This window comes from Coregonus lavaretus, assembly GCF_964263955.1.
Source record: "Coregonus lavaretus genome assembly, chromosome: 2".
NCBI classification, from domain to species: Eukaryota; Metazoa; Chordata; class Actinopteri; order Salmoniformes; family Salmonidae; genus Coregonus; species Coregonus lavaretus.
Window position 1 is genome coordinate 7,150,850 of NC_139989.1, and position 18,133 is coordinate 7,168,982.

At 40.2% G+C, this 18,133-nt stretch overlaps 1 protein-coding gene across 1 annotated transcript; it reads right to left on the reverse strand.

Annotated features, from left to right (window-relative positions):
- Positions 1-12,652: 12,652 nt before the first annotated feature.
- Positions 12,653-17,481, reverse strand: LOC311102878 (uncharacterized protein). The gene is made up of 5 exons (XM_084144332.1): positions 17,252-17,481; positions 14,234-14,572; positions 13,990-14,100; positions 13,819-13,877; positions 12,653-13,720 (listed from the first exon to the last, which is right to left on the reverse strand). The coding sequence occupies exons 1-5, from the start codon at positions 17,289-17,291 to the stop codon at positions 13,478-13,480; spliced, it is 792 nt and encodes a 263-aa protein (XP_084000458.1). The 5' UTR covers positions 17,292-17,481; the 3' UTR covers positions 12,653-13,477.
- Positions 17,482-18,133: the final 652 nt, after the last annotated feature.

Here is an 18,133-nt window from a genome sequence, read left to right on the forward strand (position 1 = left end):
TTGGATCCATCTGTGAAAAGCGGTAAAAAAGCATAACAACTTCTACCAATGTAATTGTCAACCAGTTTCCCTATATCACTGACTTCTGACCAATCTTTCCTTTTCTCTACCAAGGTTTGATTAACAACAGGATCTGGGAGTCACCATGGAGGAACATCCCCTATCACCACAGAAGGCCAACCCAATCCTTCTTCGAAAGGAAACAAGCAGGTTAAACCATCGCAAGGCGCAGTGCTGCCACCTACAGTTCAATGTGTTTCCCTGTTCTTGCCCTGCTCAGCCAAGTCCTTTACTTGTATATATATATTTTTTAAAGTCCTTTGTCCTGCAATTTTGTTGTAAAAATGTATGTTATACTTTTACCAGCATTTGTTTACAATATGAGCCTAAAATATTGTTTAAAAAAAACTCGATAAAAACTCAGGAGACAGTAGTGGAAGGCCACCCCTAGTCAAAAAATCCTATAGGATTCCCGACTCCCCCCTCTCATTCTATTGATTTCAACGTGATAACAATATGAGTGATTTACAAATAAGTGTTGCGTTTCTCTTTCCGTTTTGGCGACCCCCAAATCAAAATGCACCACTCCAAAATGTAGCTGGTTGTCTTCAGCAGGTTGTCCCCTAACTAGTGATGTAATCAATATTTCCAGTTGTGGTTTTTGCATCCTGTTAGTTTCAACAGCTCATACAACCTTATTTCCCCCCTAATCAATATGGGTGATTCATTGCCACTTGTCAAAACAACAGGGTTTTTGGTGCACATGCAGTTTATAAGGTGCTCGTTAAAAGAAATACAAGCAATATGATTACTATTGTGGCACATGTATGTGTAAGTAGTACATTTTCTGTTTTGGTTTTCAATATAATCAGAAACTGTTTATTGATTATTGAGTTGTACACTTCAAACTATTGTGGGGATCTAGATGTGATGCCTAGCTTAGAAAGAATGCATTAATGATTAAACATAATGGGTTTGTACTGTACTGATATAAATTGTTTCACATAACAAGCTGTGATTCATGTGAGGAACGTTAGGGGGTAGGATGAGATAAGAACTTGTGATTCTCACAGACACATACACGAGCACTGCCTCTTTGTTAAACTGCGCTCAAGGACGTGTACTGCAAAAAGGTGCTGACTCGAGACGGGTATGATGATAACAATTTATGCCTGGCAACAGTGTGCAACGGTAAAGCGCCAAGGGACTGGGAGCAGCCTGTGCGCCAACGATTGGCTGAGTAAGTCTAAACCACGCTCAGTCTCTACTCTGATTGGCCAGCAGGGAGCGGGAACTATCTCTGTCAGAGTATTTGAAGAAGAGCCTGTAACAATGGATCAGTTCTCTGTCTGCCCTGCGTGGTATTTCAGTGAGCCCGTATACGAACCATCATACTTATCATACATACATTTAGCATATAATAAATTTAGCTTGGATTGAATATCTCTTGATTATGTTTTCTCTTATTCCAATACCAGATTTGAATTACGCTATTTCTAACAATTGGTGACCTCCGACTGTGATCTGGTAGCGGAACTTCGCTGGAATTCATCCAGCCCATTGGACATCGCTGTCGTCGGACGGTGTGTTTCACAAAGTCCCCGGGCTTCTAAAAACAGGTAAGCAGACACCTATTGTTATGTAACTAAAGTTCTGCACATTGGCTTTATCCAAATTAATTTTGTGAAGCACCTGTTTGATGTAAGTGAACCCTATTGTACTATAAATAACGATTACAGTATACTACTTCGATTTCATAATATACTATGCAAATGTTTGATAATTGTGATGGTTAAACCCATGGGAATTGTATGATCATCAGTGCGAGCTATGACTGAGACTCATAGGAGGTACTTTAAATAGTTAGACAGTGCGAGCTATGACTGAGACTCATAGGAGGTACTTTAAATAGTTAGACAGTGCGCGCTATGACTGAGACTCATAGGAGGTACTTTAAATAGTTAGACAGTGCGCGCTATGACTGAGACTCATAGGAGGTACTTTAAATAGTTAGACAGTGCGAGCTATGACTGAGGCTCATAGGAGGTACTTTAAATAGATAGGCAGTGCGACGCTATGGCACATATCAGTTCAGACTAGATATTACTAGGTTCATAGGAGGCACTTAAAATTCTTTAAGAAAGGGGTGACGCTATTGACACGTATCAGCAAAGGCTAGGTACGGCTAAGATCAGAGGGGCACTTTAGAGTATAGAGTGTTGTCGTATGCATGAGAGTGTGAATGATAAACCTGTATACCTTGATAGAAAACTAATTGGGAATTAAAGACGTCTGTGGCTGTCCAAACTGTATAATTTGTGAATAACTGTTGGGTTTGTGGTTGCTTAAACCGTATAACCCGTTATTAACAATTGGGAACATAAAGGTTAAAGTGATGAATGGCTAGTGTGACTGAACTGAAACGTTTGAGCTGATATGATTGAACTGTGGCGTTTGATGTTCGACATAGCATAATACTGGTTTTAGGTGGTTGGGTTGAGGCTATTTGGTTTGTTGTTTGATTTAACGGTTGATGTTTGACCCTGCAAAATACTGGTTAAATAATTAGACTGAAATAATTAGGTTTATCGTTGAAATATAAAGTAGAGAATATTTACATTTGCATTTTTGGTCATTTAGCAGACGCTCTTGTCCAGAGCGACTTGCAGGAGCAATTGGGGTTGGGTGCCTTGCTCGAGGGCACATCGGCAGATTTTTCGCCTGGTCGGCTCGGGGATTGAAACCGGCGACCTCTCGGTTGCTGGCACGGTGCTCTTGGTTACTAAGCTGCCTGCCGGCCCATATGAGTTTAAGGTTGTGCCGTTGTTTGATCATGTGATAAGGTTTAATGGGTAATCGGACCATAACTAATGTGGTTATGGAAGTAATGTATAAATAGTGGAGAGCCAATAGGGGGCTCCATTGAACTATTATGTTTTGTTGGGCATTTCGGTGGCATGAGGTGAAGTCTGTGTGTATGAGTGAATTCAACGGCTGGTGTGGGTGGTGACCGGATGCTACGGAGTGTTTGGTTTGGTGATGTTGAATGGACGATTTGTAGCGTGTTTTGGGGTTAAATAGGAGACTCACTTATTCAATAGAGAATGGGTGAAGGGAGAGATAGCATTACTTTGTGTTGCTAAATGAGGTGAGAGCTAGTGCGATTTTCATTTGGTGACGTCACTTGCTCTATGAACTGGAAGTATTTACTTTGAAAGCATTGCGGAATGTGTGGAGTGACTGGCGATGTATGTGGGTCCCGGGTTCGAACACAGGTAGGGACAGTGGGTAAAGCTTTCGCATTGGGGCTATAGACCTAGATCACTACGTGCATTGAGAAATGTTAAAGGTTGAATTAGATAGCTTAAGTAGAAGTATTCTAGAAAGGTCTATGAAAATATGTTACAAGGTCCCCTTGCGCCTTCCCCGTTGGATAGAAAGGAGCAAGGGGAGGGGTGAGCGATAGTTCAAATGATAGGAATATCATTAAATGTATGCTTATCAACAATAGCAAGTATTTGTTTTATTACTTAGGGCCTAATCAGAGAGAACAGTTAAAGAAACTGAATAGCGAACTGAAATGGCGATAGAGCTGTGAAAATTGAGTTGAGGACAAAGAAGAGTAATTTATGGCTCTGGTTAAACTATAGTAATGCAATAGGCTACAATTATAACATTATCAGAAAAAGGTACAATTTAATGTGAAATAGTTATTACAATTATTATGAATAGTTATTACAGTTATTATCATTGATCCAGTAATGATAGAAGGATAGTAGAGGAAAGGCAAGGGATTAAATCTCATTTAGGGAACAAAGAAGAGTATGAAGATATATTAGGGAGAAAATACTATTAACTGAGGGATAAAAAACGTTTAGCTGAAAAAAGAAAACAGGAATAATTTACCTTACACCCTAATATAGACATTGCATTACTTTTGATGTAACCGTGATTGTATTGGCTAAAAAAATGAAAAATGACATTTACAGGGGGGACAGGAACAATAAAAGAGGAGACAGATTTTCCTAGGGGGTTGATCAAATAATTGATAATGGATCATTTGAGATGAGATCACATGTAGCAGAGTTAGGGTAATCAATTAAATAATCATTGTATACTCTAGGAATTTTGAGTGGTTTTATGGATTAGTTATGAGGAATTAGATTGATACAAACAATTATTGATGGGTTAGGACTGGGGATATCTGTATCATGTTTTGTGTGTACTACCATCTTTAGATTACTGATGGTAATTGAAGGTTAACAAAAATTATAACCAGGAGAAAGAGAATTAGCTTATCTCATTGGAATGTTGCCCAGGGCTAGGGGGAGCAGTAGTGAAGTTAGGCAGTATTTAAGTGGGGCCTGGCTATTTGTGGTTGTTGTTTTTCAAATGGGGTTTTTCAAACAAAAAAACAACACACCTAGTATGATGTTTATAAAGCCTTGTTGTTTCAATTTTGGGGGGTTTTCAGCAGGTCAAGGGTGATAGGTCTTGGAGGAGCACGCACAGTGAATTTTATGGAGTTTTTCGGTTTTGGCTGAGTTTGGGGTATATATGATTTCTTATGAGAATGAATGTCATGAGGACTTAATGAACACTTGGGATAAGTAACATTTATGAAATATTTATAATAATGGTAATGTTTGGTATACTATGGGATGGAACAGTTCGTTGAATAATTTCAATTGCCTCTGAACTCTGTTTTAACTTTCTGGTGTTAATTAATCATCCACACTGGTAAATTCTAAAGGCATGAGAGGAGGACTTTAGGATAGTTTATTTTACTAAGTTGAGGGTAATTTATAATACTGAAAAGTGTGAATAAGATTATAATTTGGTAATAATATATATGATTTGAACCATAAAATAACAGAAGAGAGAGAGAGAGAGCTTTCCCTGAATGAGGGATACCTGTTGCTAGTCAATTGTATTAATCTTGGATTACTTTTAAGGGATAGAAGTAAATTGAGGTATTATCAAATGTTGTCATTTAAATTTCATTTTTAGTATGCTTTAATAAACAACAAGTTGGTATTTGAAACTAAATTAATGCAATGAGCTGAAGTAATCAGAGGAAGGCACAATCTAATGCGAAACAGCTATTACCTAGATCATTTATTTAGTAATGAGATCAGGAAGATAGGAGCAATAAAGAAGCAAGGGACAGTCTAAATAAATAAAAATAAAAATAAAATAAGGGATGGCAATTGGATAATGAATTACCAATATTACCTAAGTGATTGTTTAGGTAGGTGGTAATATTGACACATGAGCAAAACATGTGTCAAAAGGGGGATGGTAGGAGATGATAAGGAGATGGTAGGATTAAATAATAAATATATACGAAGGAGAGGACAAAATACTTTTTAAAAAAAATTGAGAGCTGAACATGTGTGAAGATAGTTTATTAACCACACCCGTATGTCAGAGGTTTTGTGCCCCACAGGTGAACTAAAGGAGAAGGTGACCCACTCTATCTAACCAGGTGACTGGTGAGCATCCAGTCCCTAAAGAAGAAAAACTGGAAGCAGGCCTGTTGGGAAGGGCCCTATCAGGTTATATTGGTCACTGCCTTTGCCATTGGAATAGCTGAGAGATCCACCTGGGTGCATGTCACACACTGCAAAAAGGTAAACCCAGCTACACCTGACGAACAAACACAGAGTTAGGAGAAAGAACCGATCACCACTAGGGCTCGGGGGTTGGCTCCTTAACGAAGATTCCCTTACCCTGTCTGATCATCCCTGTGTGAGTTCGATAGAAGGTAAAGCAATGGGTTGGCCTTCGGCGTCTGACATGTTCTCAGGGCGAGGGTGGGGATTCACAGGTCTCCTGACGGTAGGTAGCTGTCTGATTGTGGGGGCCATATTCCTAACACACTCAAACCCTCCTGATCTGCCAGAAGTAGTAGTTAACCTAACACAAGTTGATAAAATAATATCTAGACGTAGGGAAAGGGGAAGTACTAGGGACTGTAGGGAAGGACATCACCTTTTGAGGTCTTTGCGGACCAGTTGGGGAGTTGGGGACTACTGGCTGGTAGTATCGTAAAGGATGGGAGATATATATGTATGTCACCATATACATCCTGAAAGTCTGAATTATGCTAAAACAGGTTACAGACCTGACAAGTGAGATATCCTCTTCAACTGGGGCACCCTATAGAGTAAACCTCTCTGAGGGAGGTAGTGAGACCGGGGCTGTGGTGAAGATAGTGCAAACTATAGACCTGAAGGAAGTAGTACAGGTGGAGACGGGGTATAGAGATCCTAACCTGTGGTTGGAATGGATTCAGTATACGGCAAGAACTATGTCTAAAGAGGACTGTTATGCCTGTGGGACAGCCAAACCAAGGTTAACAACTACTCCGTTCCCCTTGACAGGCTTTAACTCTCCGTCAGGTTTATCCTCCATGATTAAATTGTTCAAGCCACCTGGGAATGTGGTGAAGGAGTCTTGTAGTAACTTGCACTATCTGTATCCCCTGATAACAAAGTCACCCCGACCTAGGTTGCCTCCGTTTGAAGTCTCAGGGGATTCTTATTATTGTTTTTCTAGGACTAATAAGATAGGATACAGGGTAGGGCATCTTAGCTCCTGCTCCCACACAGAGAATGTCACAACTAAAGAGACCATGACTAATCTCTCCTCTTTGTTGCAGCCAGAGGATTTTAGGTACCAAAACCAGGCCTGTGCTGACATCTGATGGTTGTGTGGTGATAACAGATTGTGAACTCACCTACATACGCAAACAATCAAACGTGTCAGAGACTGGTGAGTTGTCACGTAGAAAGTGGGACCTCCTCCCTAGATCATTTGATGAAAGGATATACAGTGGGGAAAAAAAGTATTTAGTCAGCCACCAATTGTGCAAGTTCTCCCACTTAAAAAGATGAGAGAGGCCTGTAATTTTCATCATAGGTACACGTCAACTATGACAGACAAAATGAGAAGAAAAAAATGCAGAAAATCACATTGTAGGATTTTTAATGAATTTATTTGCAAATTATGGTGGAAAATAAGTATTTGGTCAATAACAAAAGTTTCTCAATACTTTGTTATATTCCCTTTGTTGGCAATGACACAGGTCAAACGTTTTCTGTAAGTCTTCACAAGGTTTTCACACACTGTTGCTGGTATTTTGGCCCATTCCTCCATGCAGATCTCCTCTAGAGCAGTGATGTTTTGGGGCTGTCGCTGGGCAACACGGACTTTCAACTCCCTCCAAAGATTTTCTATGGGGTTGAGATCTGGAGACTGGCTAGGCCACTCCAGGACCTTGAAATGCTTCTTACGAAGCCACTCCTTCGTTGCCCGGGTGGTGTGTTTGGGATCATTGTCATGCTAAAAGACCCAGCCACGTTTCATCTTCAATGCCCTTGCTGATGGAAGGAGGTTTTCACTCAAAATCTCACGATACATGGCCCCATTCATTCTTTCCTTTACACGGATCAGTCGTCCTGGTCCCTTTGCAGAAAAACAGCCCCAAAGCATGATGTTTCTACCCCCATGCTTCACAGTAGGTATGGTGTTCTTTGGATGCAACTCAGCATTCTTTGTCCTCCAAACACGACGAGTTGAGTTTTTACCAAAAAGTTATATTTTGGTTTCATCTGACCATATCACATTCTCCCAATCCTCTTCTGGATTATCCAAATGCACTCTAGCAAACTTCAGACGGGCCTGGACATGTACTGGCTTAAGCAGGGGGACACGTCTTGCACTGCAGTATTTGAGTCCCTGGTGGCGTAGTGTGTTACTGATGGTAGGCTTTGTTACTTTGGTCCCAGCTCTCTGCAGGTCATTCACTAGGTCCCCCCGTGTGGTTCTGGGATTTTTGCTCACCGTTCTTGTGATCATTTTGACCCCACGGGGTGAGATCTTGCGTGGAGCCCCAGATCGAGGGAGATTATCAGTGGTCTTGTATGTCTTCCATTTCCTAATAATTGCTCCCACAGTTGATTTCTTCAAACCAAGCTGCTTACCTATTGCAGATTCAGTCTTCCCAGCCTGGTGCAGGTCTACAATTTTGTTTCTGGTGTCCTTTGACAGCTCTTTGGTCTTGGCCATAGTGGAGTTTGGAGTGTGACTGTTTGAGGTTGTGGACAGGTGTCTTTTATACTGATAACAAGTTCAAACAGGTGCCATTAATACAGGTAACGAGTGGAGGACAGAGGAGACTCTTAAAGAAGAAGTTACAGGTCTGTGAGAGCCAGAAATCTTGCTTGTTTGTAGGTGACCAAATACTTATTTTCCACCATAATTTGCAAATAAATTCATTAAAAATCCTACAATGTGATTTTCTGGATTTTTTTTCCTCATTTTGTCTGTCATAGTTGACGTGTACCTATAATGAAAATTACAGGCCTCTCTCATATTTTTAAGTGGGAGAACTTGCACAATTGGTGGCTGACTAAATACTTTTTTCCCCACTGTATATTGATGGGATAGGAGTACCTCGAGGGGTTCCAGAAGAATTCAAAGCTAGGAATCAGATCGCAGCTGGGTTTGAATCAAGTCTTTTCTGGTGGTCAACAATTAATAAAAACGTAGATTGGATAAATTATATTTACTATAACCAGCAAAGATTTATAAACCACACTCGTGATGCAATAAAGGGATTGGCTGAGCAGACAGCGGCAACTAGCTTAATGGCATGGCAGAATAGAATAGCTTTAGATATGCTTTTGGCTGAGCGGGGCGGAGTTTGTGTTCTGTTTGGATCTATGTGCTGTACTTTCATCTCCAACAATACAGCACCGGACAGGTCCGTGACCAAAGTGCTTCAGGGACTCACCACGCTGGCGAACGAACTGGCTGAGAACTCTGGTATTGATAGCTCCCTAAACGGTTGGTTTGATAACATATTTGGTAATTGGAAAACTATTGTTGTAACTATTTTGGGTGAAGTTATAGCTTCTATGGGTATACTTGTTCTTTGTGGATGTTGTCTTATTCCCTGTGTCCGAGGGTTGGTGAGAAAGGCGATGGAGGAGGTGGTTTCCCAACAGATGGTGAGATACGGCCCAATCCCGGACTCCGACCTAAGGAATGAAGGATATGACCTACCAGGCTTGGTGGAGTGACACCCTAGAGGGTGTCTAAAGGGGGCCAAAATTTACTTCCCTGTTTGTGTTTTATGTTTTAGTAATCTTGTGTTTTGTGTTCTATTAATCCTGTGTTTTATGCTTTATTAATCAAGTTAACCATTGTAAATGTTTGTCTTTCCTTATGTGAAGGTTTGAAGTTCCTGGGTGGCTGGGTAGCCAACCTAGTACAAGTTAGGTGTAGATGGAAGGACTGAAGGCCTTTTTATTATCATTATTGCCTATTAATAAAATTGTGATTCTTTTTGTTTGTATTGTATTTTAATGAGTGACACCCTAAATTTCCCTGACATTTTTTATTTTGGGTTCACACCCAGTGGGTGTGAAAAGGGGGATTGTGGGGATCTAGATGTGATGCCTAGCTTAGAAAGAATGCATTAATGATTAAACATAATGGGTTTGTACTGTACTGATATAAATTGTTTCACATAACAAGCTGTGATTCATGTGAGGAACGTTAGGGGGTAGGATGAGATAAGAACTTGTGATTCTCACAGACACATACACGAACACTGCCTCTTTGTTAAACTGCGCTCAAGGACGTGTACTGCAAAAAGGTGCTGACTCGAGACGGGTATGATGATAACAATTTATGCCTGGCAACAGTGTGCAACGGTAAAGCGCCAAGGAACTGGGACCAGCCTGTGCGCCAATGATTGGCTGAGTAAGTCTAAACCACGCTCAGTCTCTACTCTGATTGGCCAGCAGGGAGCGGGAACTATCTCTGTCAGAGTATTTGAAGAAGAGCCTGTAACAATGGATCAGTTCTCTGTCTGCCCTGCGTGGTATTTCAGTGAGCCCGTATACGAACCATCATACTTATCATACATACATTTTGCATATAATAAATTTAGCTTGGATTGAATATCTCTTGATTATGTTTTCTCTTATTCCAATACCAGATTTGAATTACGCTATTTCTAACACTGTGTTTTGACATTGGGCATAAATGGAAGTATAAAAATGGAACTTTCAACATTCATTTCCAATAGTATTCTACTTATTTCAGTAAAAACTGCTGAATGAGTCCAAAAACGTGATGTCATTTATTTTTATGATCTACCAAAAATCATAAAAACGGGGTTGAATTGCCTATAATAAGGAATAAGGATAATAAGGAACATATATTTATTAATAACAAACAAGAAAAAACATGTATCATCTGCTATAACAATAAAGTGACTCAAAAACGACATTCAAATGGCTACAACTTAGCTAGCTAGCTAGTCATCTGACAGGCAAAATGTGGCTAACGGTAGTTGGTTAACTAGCATAAAATGAGTGCATAAAAAGCTGTACAATTACGAAAATATGACTAAAACACTGATAACTTCGTCAGGAAACATAAGGAAATAAATACTTTGATAACAGTTCTTGCATTCACGCACAGTGAAAGATAAAACAGTTAGAATAATAATGTTAGAAAACCGGAGATTCTCTGCACAGCCACAGTTCAGGAGCTGAACTTGGGAGTTAGGCTAATAGGCGATATGCACAGGCGAGCATGACGTATTTCCGGTTAAATCTCAGGATGGATGTAAACCTCCGGTTATCGTAGAATGCTGTGCTACCGTATGCTAGCATTGATGTTGTTGTTTATCTTAATGTTTATGTTAATGTTTTAACTTGTAATACTTCGTCTTGACTTATAACACGATGACATGTAAACGTACGAAAGTGTCCTTTCAAAAACGGGATGACAGCTCTTCCAGCCATCACTGCTGTGTGTCGCAATGTACAGTGTCTGCCAGATGCAATTCTTCTGTTCGTTTTTTTGCTTTTCTTGATCCGTCATGATCTCGTATGAACAGTCTGTTGGTTGTAAATGGTAACCGTCCAGTGGCACTTTTGGGAACGGTGGTGCATCCTCATGGATGACAACACTGTCAGGTGGAGGTGGTGGGTGTTGATATGACAGGATACTGCCAGTTTGTACCTTGCCAAATATGGAGTCCACGAGTGGTTTGTCAGATGTGATGTTCATTCTGCAGATAAGGGGAAGAGAGTCTGGTTCCATGTCAGCATAGGCAGGTAGTGGGTTGAGGGTTGATGGGTCTGGTAGCTTACCGCTGTAGACCTTGTAAAGTGTAGATCTGGAATAACAATATCAGGAAAAGTAAAGGGTTCACTAGGAAATACACCAGAATCTAACAGCGATTAATAACATTTATTTCGCAACACATTGTAGTCTGCCTATTTAATTGGATTCTGCATACCTAATTCCGCTTGCCGGAGTAGCATCTGGTTTGGGCTTCACTACAACCATGGCATCCACAGGTCCTGGCTTCACTCCCTATTTATTTTGAGATGGTATTAGGAGAGATACTAGTATGCATGTGACACAACTGTCTGGTATTGAAATGATACAAACCATTGTTCGTGGTTTATGCCACTTCTGCTCTGTTTCAGTGCACGAAAGTACAGGAGGGACGACAGACATGCCACATTCAGAGTAATGGGCAGTCTGATATAGTAATGCAACCAAATGATTGCATATCCCACACCCAGCCACACAGGAATAGTAGCTTTTAACAAGCACAACTGGCTGTGAATCACGCAATGTCATCTGAAATACACAGAAGCATAATTTAATGGGTTTTGATAGACGAGGGTCTACAGCAGCAGGAGCAAAACGTGTTCTTTCTACTTTTTACTGGTGTAAGCAACTTATCTACTGTCTCGTGTCACTTTTGTGCTTTCTGCATCACTTTCCTACTGTCTTGCACCACTTGGCTATACTGTCTCCCACCACTTACCGATTGTCTTGTGCCATTTACCTACCTTCAAACAGTATTGGCAGAGCAGTAGGTGAGTGGTGCAACATTGTAGCCTAGTACCAATAACAACAGTAGAGTGAAGGTTTTGCTCCTAATTCCTCTTGAAAAGTATAAACATCAAGTACAAAAGCAAGGAAGTTGGGCCATATGTTTAAAAAGAAATAAGTAAAGATGACAGGACAGTTTTGAGTAGAACATCAGCAGTTTGAAGAATAGCTGAGTGGAATATGTCATTGCAGTCATCAAGTCAGGAAAAAGTATTAATCTCATTATTGTTTACATTTCAAACCAAACTCCAATTTGTTTACAACAGACCCAACAACAAAGCATGGCAATTCCCACTCAGCTACCCTGGTCTGTATTAGGCTACCACTGTTCAGCTATCGTTAAAACCACTAAAGTTCTAAAGTGTTCTCTTAGCAATGGCAATCAAAGCTGTGGTAACTTTAAACGAGTAAAACATGTGTTGAACAGAACCTTGAACAAGTTCAACAGAACTTTGAACGTATCACATAATCTAGTCCTACTCTCAGCTGGTGTGGTGGCTTTAGTTTCTTCATTGAGCAGTAGCAGTGGGCTCTGTAGCTCAGCTGGTAGAGCACGGCGCTTGTAACGCCAAGGTAGTGGGTTCGATCCCCGGGACCACCCATACACACAAAAAAACAAAACAAAAAAAAATAATGTATGCACGCATGACTGTAAGTCGCTTTGGATAAAAGCGTCTGCTAAATGGCATATTATTATTATTATTATCTCATTTGTAGCCCTGTTTTTACCTGATACTTTCATAAAAGTACAAACACATGAAGTGAGAGGTATATACACATGATTAAACTTTATTTAAAGCATGATTAACCTGAAGCAGGACGGAGTGATGACTTAAAACACCAAAGCAAGGCTTCTAGCTCAGGCTAGCTAGCATTAGCATATTACCTTCAAAGTTGCAAAGAAAATAAGAAATGTAAAATTTGAAGCCTTTATCCAGTTTGCTACGTGGTGTCGTACTGGATGTCCGGACGACCCTCCGTATATCATTAACAGATACTTTTGGCAACTCCAGCAAACACCTTGTAAACTTCATCTCTGCCATCATAACAGTCACTGTCACTGTCTAATGTTTTTTTCCGGTAACCGGAAATGCCCAAGCATCCTTACGCCAATGCGGAAGTGATGCGTGCATAGAGCCTATTAACGCTGCAAGCTCATGCTTGCTGTGAAGTCATCTGTCACTCTTAAAGGGACAGGCTTTATTAAAGGTCAATAAAGCAGAAATTAATACAGAACTGTTTTTTCCAATTAACGAAAATGTTGTAATGAATGATGTTGTATTGTACTGGAACAAACTATAATTTAATGGGTTAAGTAAAAGTCCAATAGGCAAAAAGTAGTACAATAGGACTCCAATAGGATTCTGTTAGAGGTGACAAAATCCTATAGGATTGTGAGAATCCTGTGGGATTCTATTGGAAAACTCACTAATCCTATAGGATTTATTTTACTAGGGACATACCTATCCAGGTCAATACATTACCTTCACCATAATTCAAGATATGGAGCACAATATTGGCATGCAATAAGTTCTAGTTTCATTCAGGGGCCAGGGTTTAGGGAGAAGGTATCTTGGTTTGCAAGTCCAGGGTTCAAACTTTGGTAGATAGTGTCTTGGTTTGCAGTTTGAGTTTCAGGATTCAGGCTTTGGTAGATGGTGTCTTGGTTTGCAATTTCAGGATTCAGGCTTTGGTAGATGGTGTCTTGGTTTGCAGTTTCAGGATTCAGGCTTTGGTAGATGGTGTCTTGGTTTGCCATGCTGGGGTTCAGATTTTTGTAGGTTGCCTAAAAATCAGTGTAAATAAGGGGTTGTAAAATAAAGGGTTACAAAAAAATAAATAAATGTATGAAGTATTTTAATGGTTTCTCTATTCTATTCTCACCTCTTTAGTGTTTCCTGTGTTTGGTTTGCTAGACTTCTGTCTGCTGGGAGAGACTGGCCCTGTAGAACACACATAATTGTTTATTGCATGTGTGACTGTGTGTGTGTGTGTGTGTGTGTGTGTGTGCTCGTAAGCATGCGCATATGTATGTGTGTTTCCGTGTGTAAATACCTTGCTCCTTGTAACATTTCCATCTGTAGACTATTAGCAGGCTGACCACTAGCAGCAACACAGCCAGACTCACAGTCCCCAGTGAGATTCTTAAAACTGAGTTACCTGAAACTGAACACGAGAACACAAACCAGTTAGCACAATCAAATATAACGCACAAATGTGAATTAACCTTGATTGGTCTCTAAGTCACTTTTACCATTCACAGAAAATATTGAGCATTGAAATACTCTCACATACAAACCTCTATCCACAGTGAGCCTGACTTGAATCAGCTTATCTAGTCCCCATGATTCCACTCCACACCAGTATGTTCCAGTATCCTCTAGGTTCAGGTTATCAATGGTCACAGTGAAGACTCTTCTCTCTGTGTCGTCATATAGCGCATATCTCCCTTTATAAGTCCATACTGGACTCTGGTTAGGGACCTTTAGGGTTTTAATGAGAATTTCGAATAGGTAGCCTCCTTTTAAGATGTACTTTGGGAATGCCTCAAAGCCCTGTTCATAAGTACAGTTGATGTGAGTGTTTCCTCCCTCCATACCTCTCCATGTGATGATCCCTGACCCCACTGAGACCCCAGCTAAAAAGAAACACACAGAAACACACAAGGTCACACTCAGATTATCAGTAATGTGACTTTGTCTCCAAGGACATCCTCCAAACCATGGTGGTATGACAGAGGGACTTCCATAACAGACATTTACTGTACTTCAGGGTGTCACACTGAAACAAGCAGTGACAGATTCATTTTTTAAAGGAAATATATACAGTATATATTATATATACAGTGTATATTAAATATGTAATATATATATACTACCGGTCAAAGGTTGGTCACACCTGCTCATTCAATTATTTATTTTTATTTTTTACTATTTTCTACATTGTAGAATAATAGTGAAGACATCAAAACTATGAAATAACACATATGGAATCATGTAGTAACCAAAAAAGTGTTAAACAAATCAAAATATATTTTATATTTGAGATTCTTCAAATAGCCACCCTTTGCCTTGATGACAGCTTTGGACACTCTTGGCATTCTCTCAACCAGCTTCACCTGGAAAGCTTTTCCAACAGTCTTGAAGGAGTTCCCACATATGCTGAGCACTTGTTGGCTGCTTTTCCTTCACTCTGCGGTCCGACTCATCCCAAACCATCTCAATTTGGTTGAGGTCGGGGGATTGTGGAGGCCAGGTCATCTGATGCAGCACTCCATCACTCTCCTTCTTGGTAAAATAGCCTTTACACAGCCTGGAGGTGTGTTGGGTCATTGTCCTGTTGAAAAACTAAGCCCAAATCAGATGGGATGGCGTATCGCTGCAGAATGCTGTGGTAGCCATGCTGGTTACGTGTGCCTTGAATTCTAAATGAATCGCAGACAGTGTCACCAGCAAAGCACTCCCACACCATAACACCTCCTCCTCCATGCTTTACAGTGGGAAATACACATGCGGAGGTCATCCGTTCACCCACACCACGTCTCACAAAGACACAGCGGTTGGAACCAAAAATCTCACATTTTGACTCCAGACCAAAGGACACATTTCCACCAGTCTAATGTCCATTGGTCGTGTTTCTTGGCCCAAGCAAGTCTCTTCTTCTTATTGGTGTCCTTTAGCAGTGGTTTCTTTGCAGCAATTCGACCATGAAGGCCTGATACACACAGTCTCCTCTGAACAGTTGATGTTGTGATGTGTCTGTTACTTGAACTCTGTGAAGCATTTATTTGGGATGCAATTTCTGAGGCTGGTAACTCTAATGAACTTATCCTCTGCAGCAGAGGTAACTCTGGGTCTTCCATTCCTGTGGCGGTCCTCATGAGAGCCAGTTTCATCATAGCGCTTGATGGTTTTTGCGACTGCACTTGAAGAAACTTTCAAAGTTCTTGAAATTGTCCATATTAACTGACCTTCATGTCTTAAAGTAATGATGGACTGTCGTTTCTCTTTGCTTATTTGAGTTGTTCTTGCCATAATATGGACTTGGTCTTTTACCAAATAGGGCTATCTTCTGTATACCCACCTACCTTATCACAACACAACTGATTGGCTCAAACGCATTAAGAAGGAAAGAAACTCCACAAATGAACTTTTAAGAAGGCACACCTGTTAATTGAAATGCATTCTGGTTGAGAGAATGCCAAGAGTGTGCAAATATGTCATTAAGGCAAAGGGTGGCTACTTTGAAGAATCTCAAATATAAAATATATGTTGATTTGTTTAAAAAAAAATAGGTTACTACATGATTCCACATGTGTTATTTCATAGTTTTGATGTCTTCACTATTATTCACTATTGTTCTACAATCTACATCAGCAGGTAGCTTAGTGGTTAAGAGCGTTGTGCCAGTAACCGAAAGGTCTCTGGTTCTAATCCCCAAGCCGACTAGGTGAAAAATCTGACGATGTGCCCTTGAGCAAGGCACTTAACCCTAATTGCTCCTGTAATTCGCTGGAGAAGAGCGTCTGCTAAATGACTGTAATGTAAAATAAAAACCCTTGAATGAGTAGGTGCGTCCAAACTTATAAATATTTCCTCCTACTACAATCTGTGTGGCGCTTCATTGGCCTGGGCTATTGTTTGTTTGAATTCAAGACTAGACTGATCTAATTTTGTCAGAGTAGCCACTCATTTTGGTCATTTGTGTCGTATTAAAAAAGATACCACTAATGACTTCTACTTTGTAAATGACGTAGAATTGCATGAAATGCGTCTTTAAAAAAAATCAAAAGTCAGACCCTGCTAACAAATGTTCCCCATGTGTGGAAATCCTAAAAATGCCTCTCCTCATCTATATCCTGAGCCACATCGCAAACATTATTATGGCTTATAAAGGGGCTTTTCTTCAACAGTAAATTTACCACGCGTTGAATTGCATCTTGGTTTTTTGTGTGTGTGAGGCTGTAAAAAAAAAAAAAAGCCCCAGGGACTTTGATTTCTTAATCTGATCCTGGAAACAAGAGTTGAGGAAGCAGAGTTTGTTCTTTTGCAAGGGTCAGAAGCCATTGCACAGAAAAAACGGGAAGCTCTTTATTTTTACATAGCCTATTGTTTCAACTGGTATTTACTTGTTATTCACTAGGAATTATTTGGTATCAATCGGTAGTTTCTGATACATACTCAAAATAATTGAACACAATTGGTAATTAATTACCTGGTATCAAATTATGAATAATGTTGCTTTAACTTATTTTTAAAAAACTATAATGTGATATTATTTAGGCTTTCTGTCACCGTGATGATCAGACAGAACTCACCTGATAGGAGGCAGAGGGAGAGGATCCAAAAATTATTCATCGTGATGAGCTGTGTCCCAGTACTTGCCAGTAACTACCGCTAACTCCCTGTTAACAATTATAACTTGTCAGTTCTCACTGATCACACACATACACTGTCCAATCAGTCTGTCTTCTTAAATTATAATCAGTTGAGCAACCTGTCCTCTTCTTTTTCCACTGCATTTTCATTTAGCACTGCCTACTAATACAAAGCACACATACACGCACACACACACACACACACAAGGGGTGGGGTCAAAACGTATTTTTATTTTTTTTGTCAATTCAGAAAGTACACTGAAATTCCAATTTAAATGATCTTCAATGCTTTTGAGGAAAATGTTCAATTGGAATTTGGTTTACTTTCTGAATGTAAATGTAATTGACCCCAACCATGACAGACAGACACACACATTACCACGAGCCCACCCTCCCCAATTAAGGTGCCACCAACCTCCTGTGACCTCCAGACACTAGGCCTACTGAATAACCTTGTCTAGATGTAAGTCTTAACCAACGCTTGCAACCAACTTGACCTCTGTAGGTCTAATCCTAACCCCATTATTATTGCAACCACACACACATTCAGTGTCTGTGGTTGTGATAATGGGGTTCTAATAGAAGGGAGGAGTGTTAGTGCTTCCAGGAAGTCAGTTCCACATTCATACATGCATCAACATCCTACAGAGAGGGAAAGGGGAAACAAAGTCACATGTGCATATCTACTCAAAAGACAATAATTTAGTAACAAACTTGTCCCATGTTACAAGAACTTCCAGGTGAGTCTAGGGGCAGCCTTTGATCAGATAGTAATCAGATCAAAGCAGTGGACAGAGCAGCATGTTGTGTAGAGAAAAGACC

Bases quoted from the DNA above. Each gene is read 5' to 3' on its own strand.
- LOC311102878 (XM_084144332.1), bottom strand. From the start codon at position 17,291: ATGAATAATTTTTGGATCCTCTCCCTCTGCCTCCTATCAG. The intron at 14,573-17,251 runs GTGAGTTCTGTC...GTTTCTTTTTAG, and splicing joins CTCCCTCTGCCTCCTATCAG to CTGGGGTCTCAGTGGGGTCA. The intron at 13,721-13,818 runs GTGAGAATAGAA...ACTGATTTTTAG, and splicing joins ACACAGGAAACACTAAAGAG to GCAACCTACAAAAATCTGAA.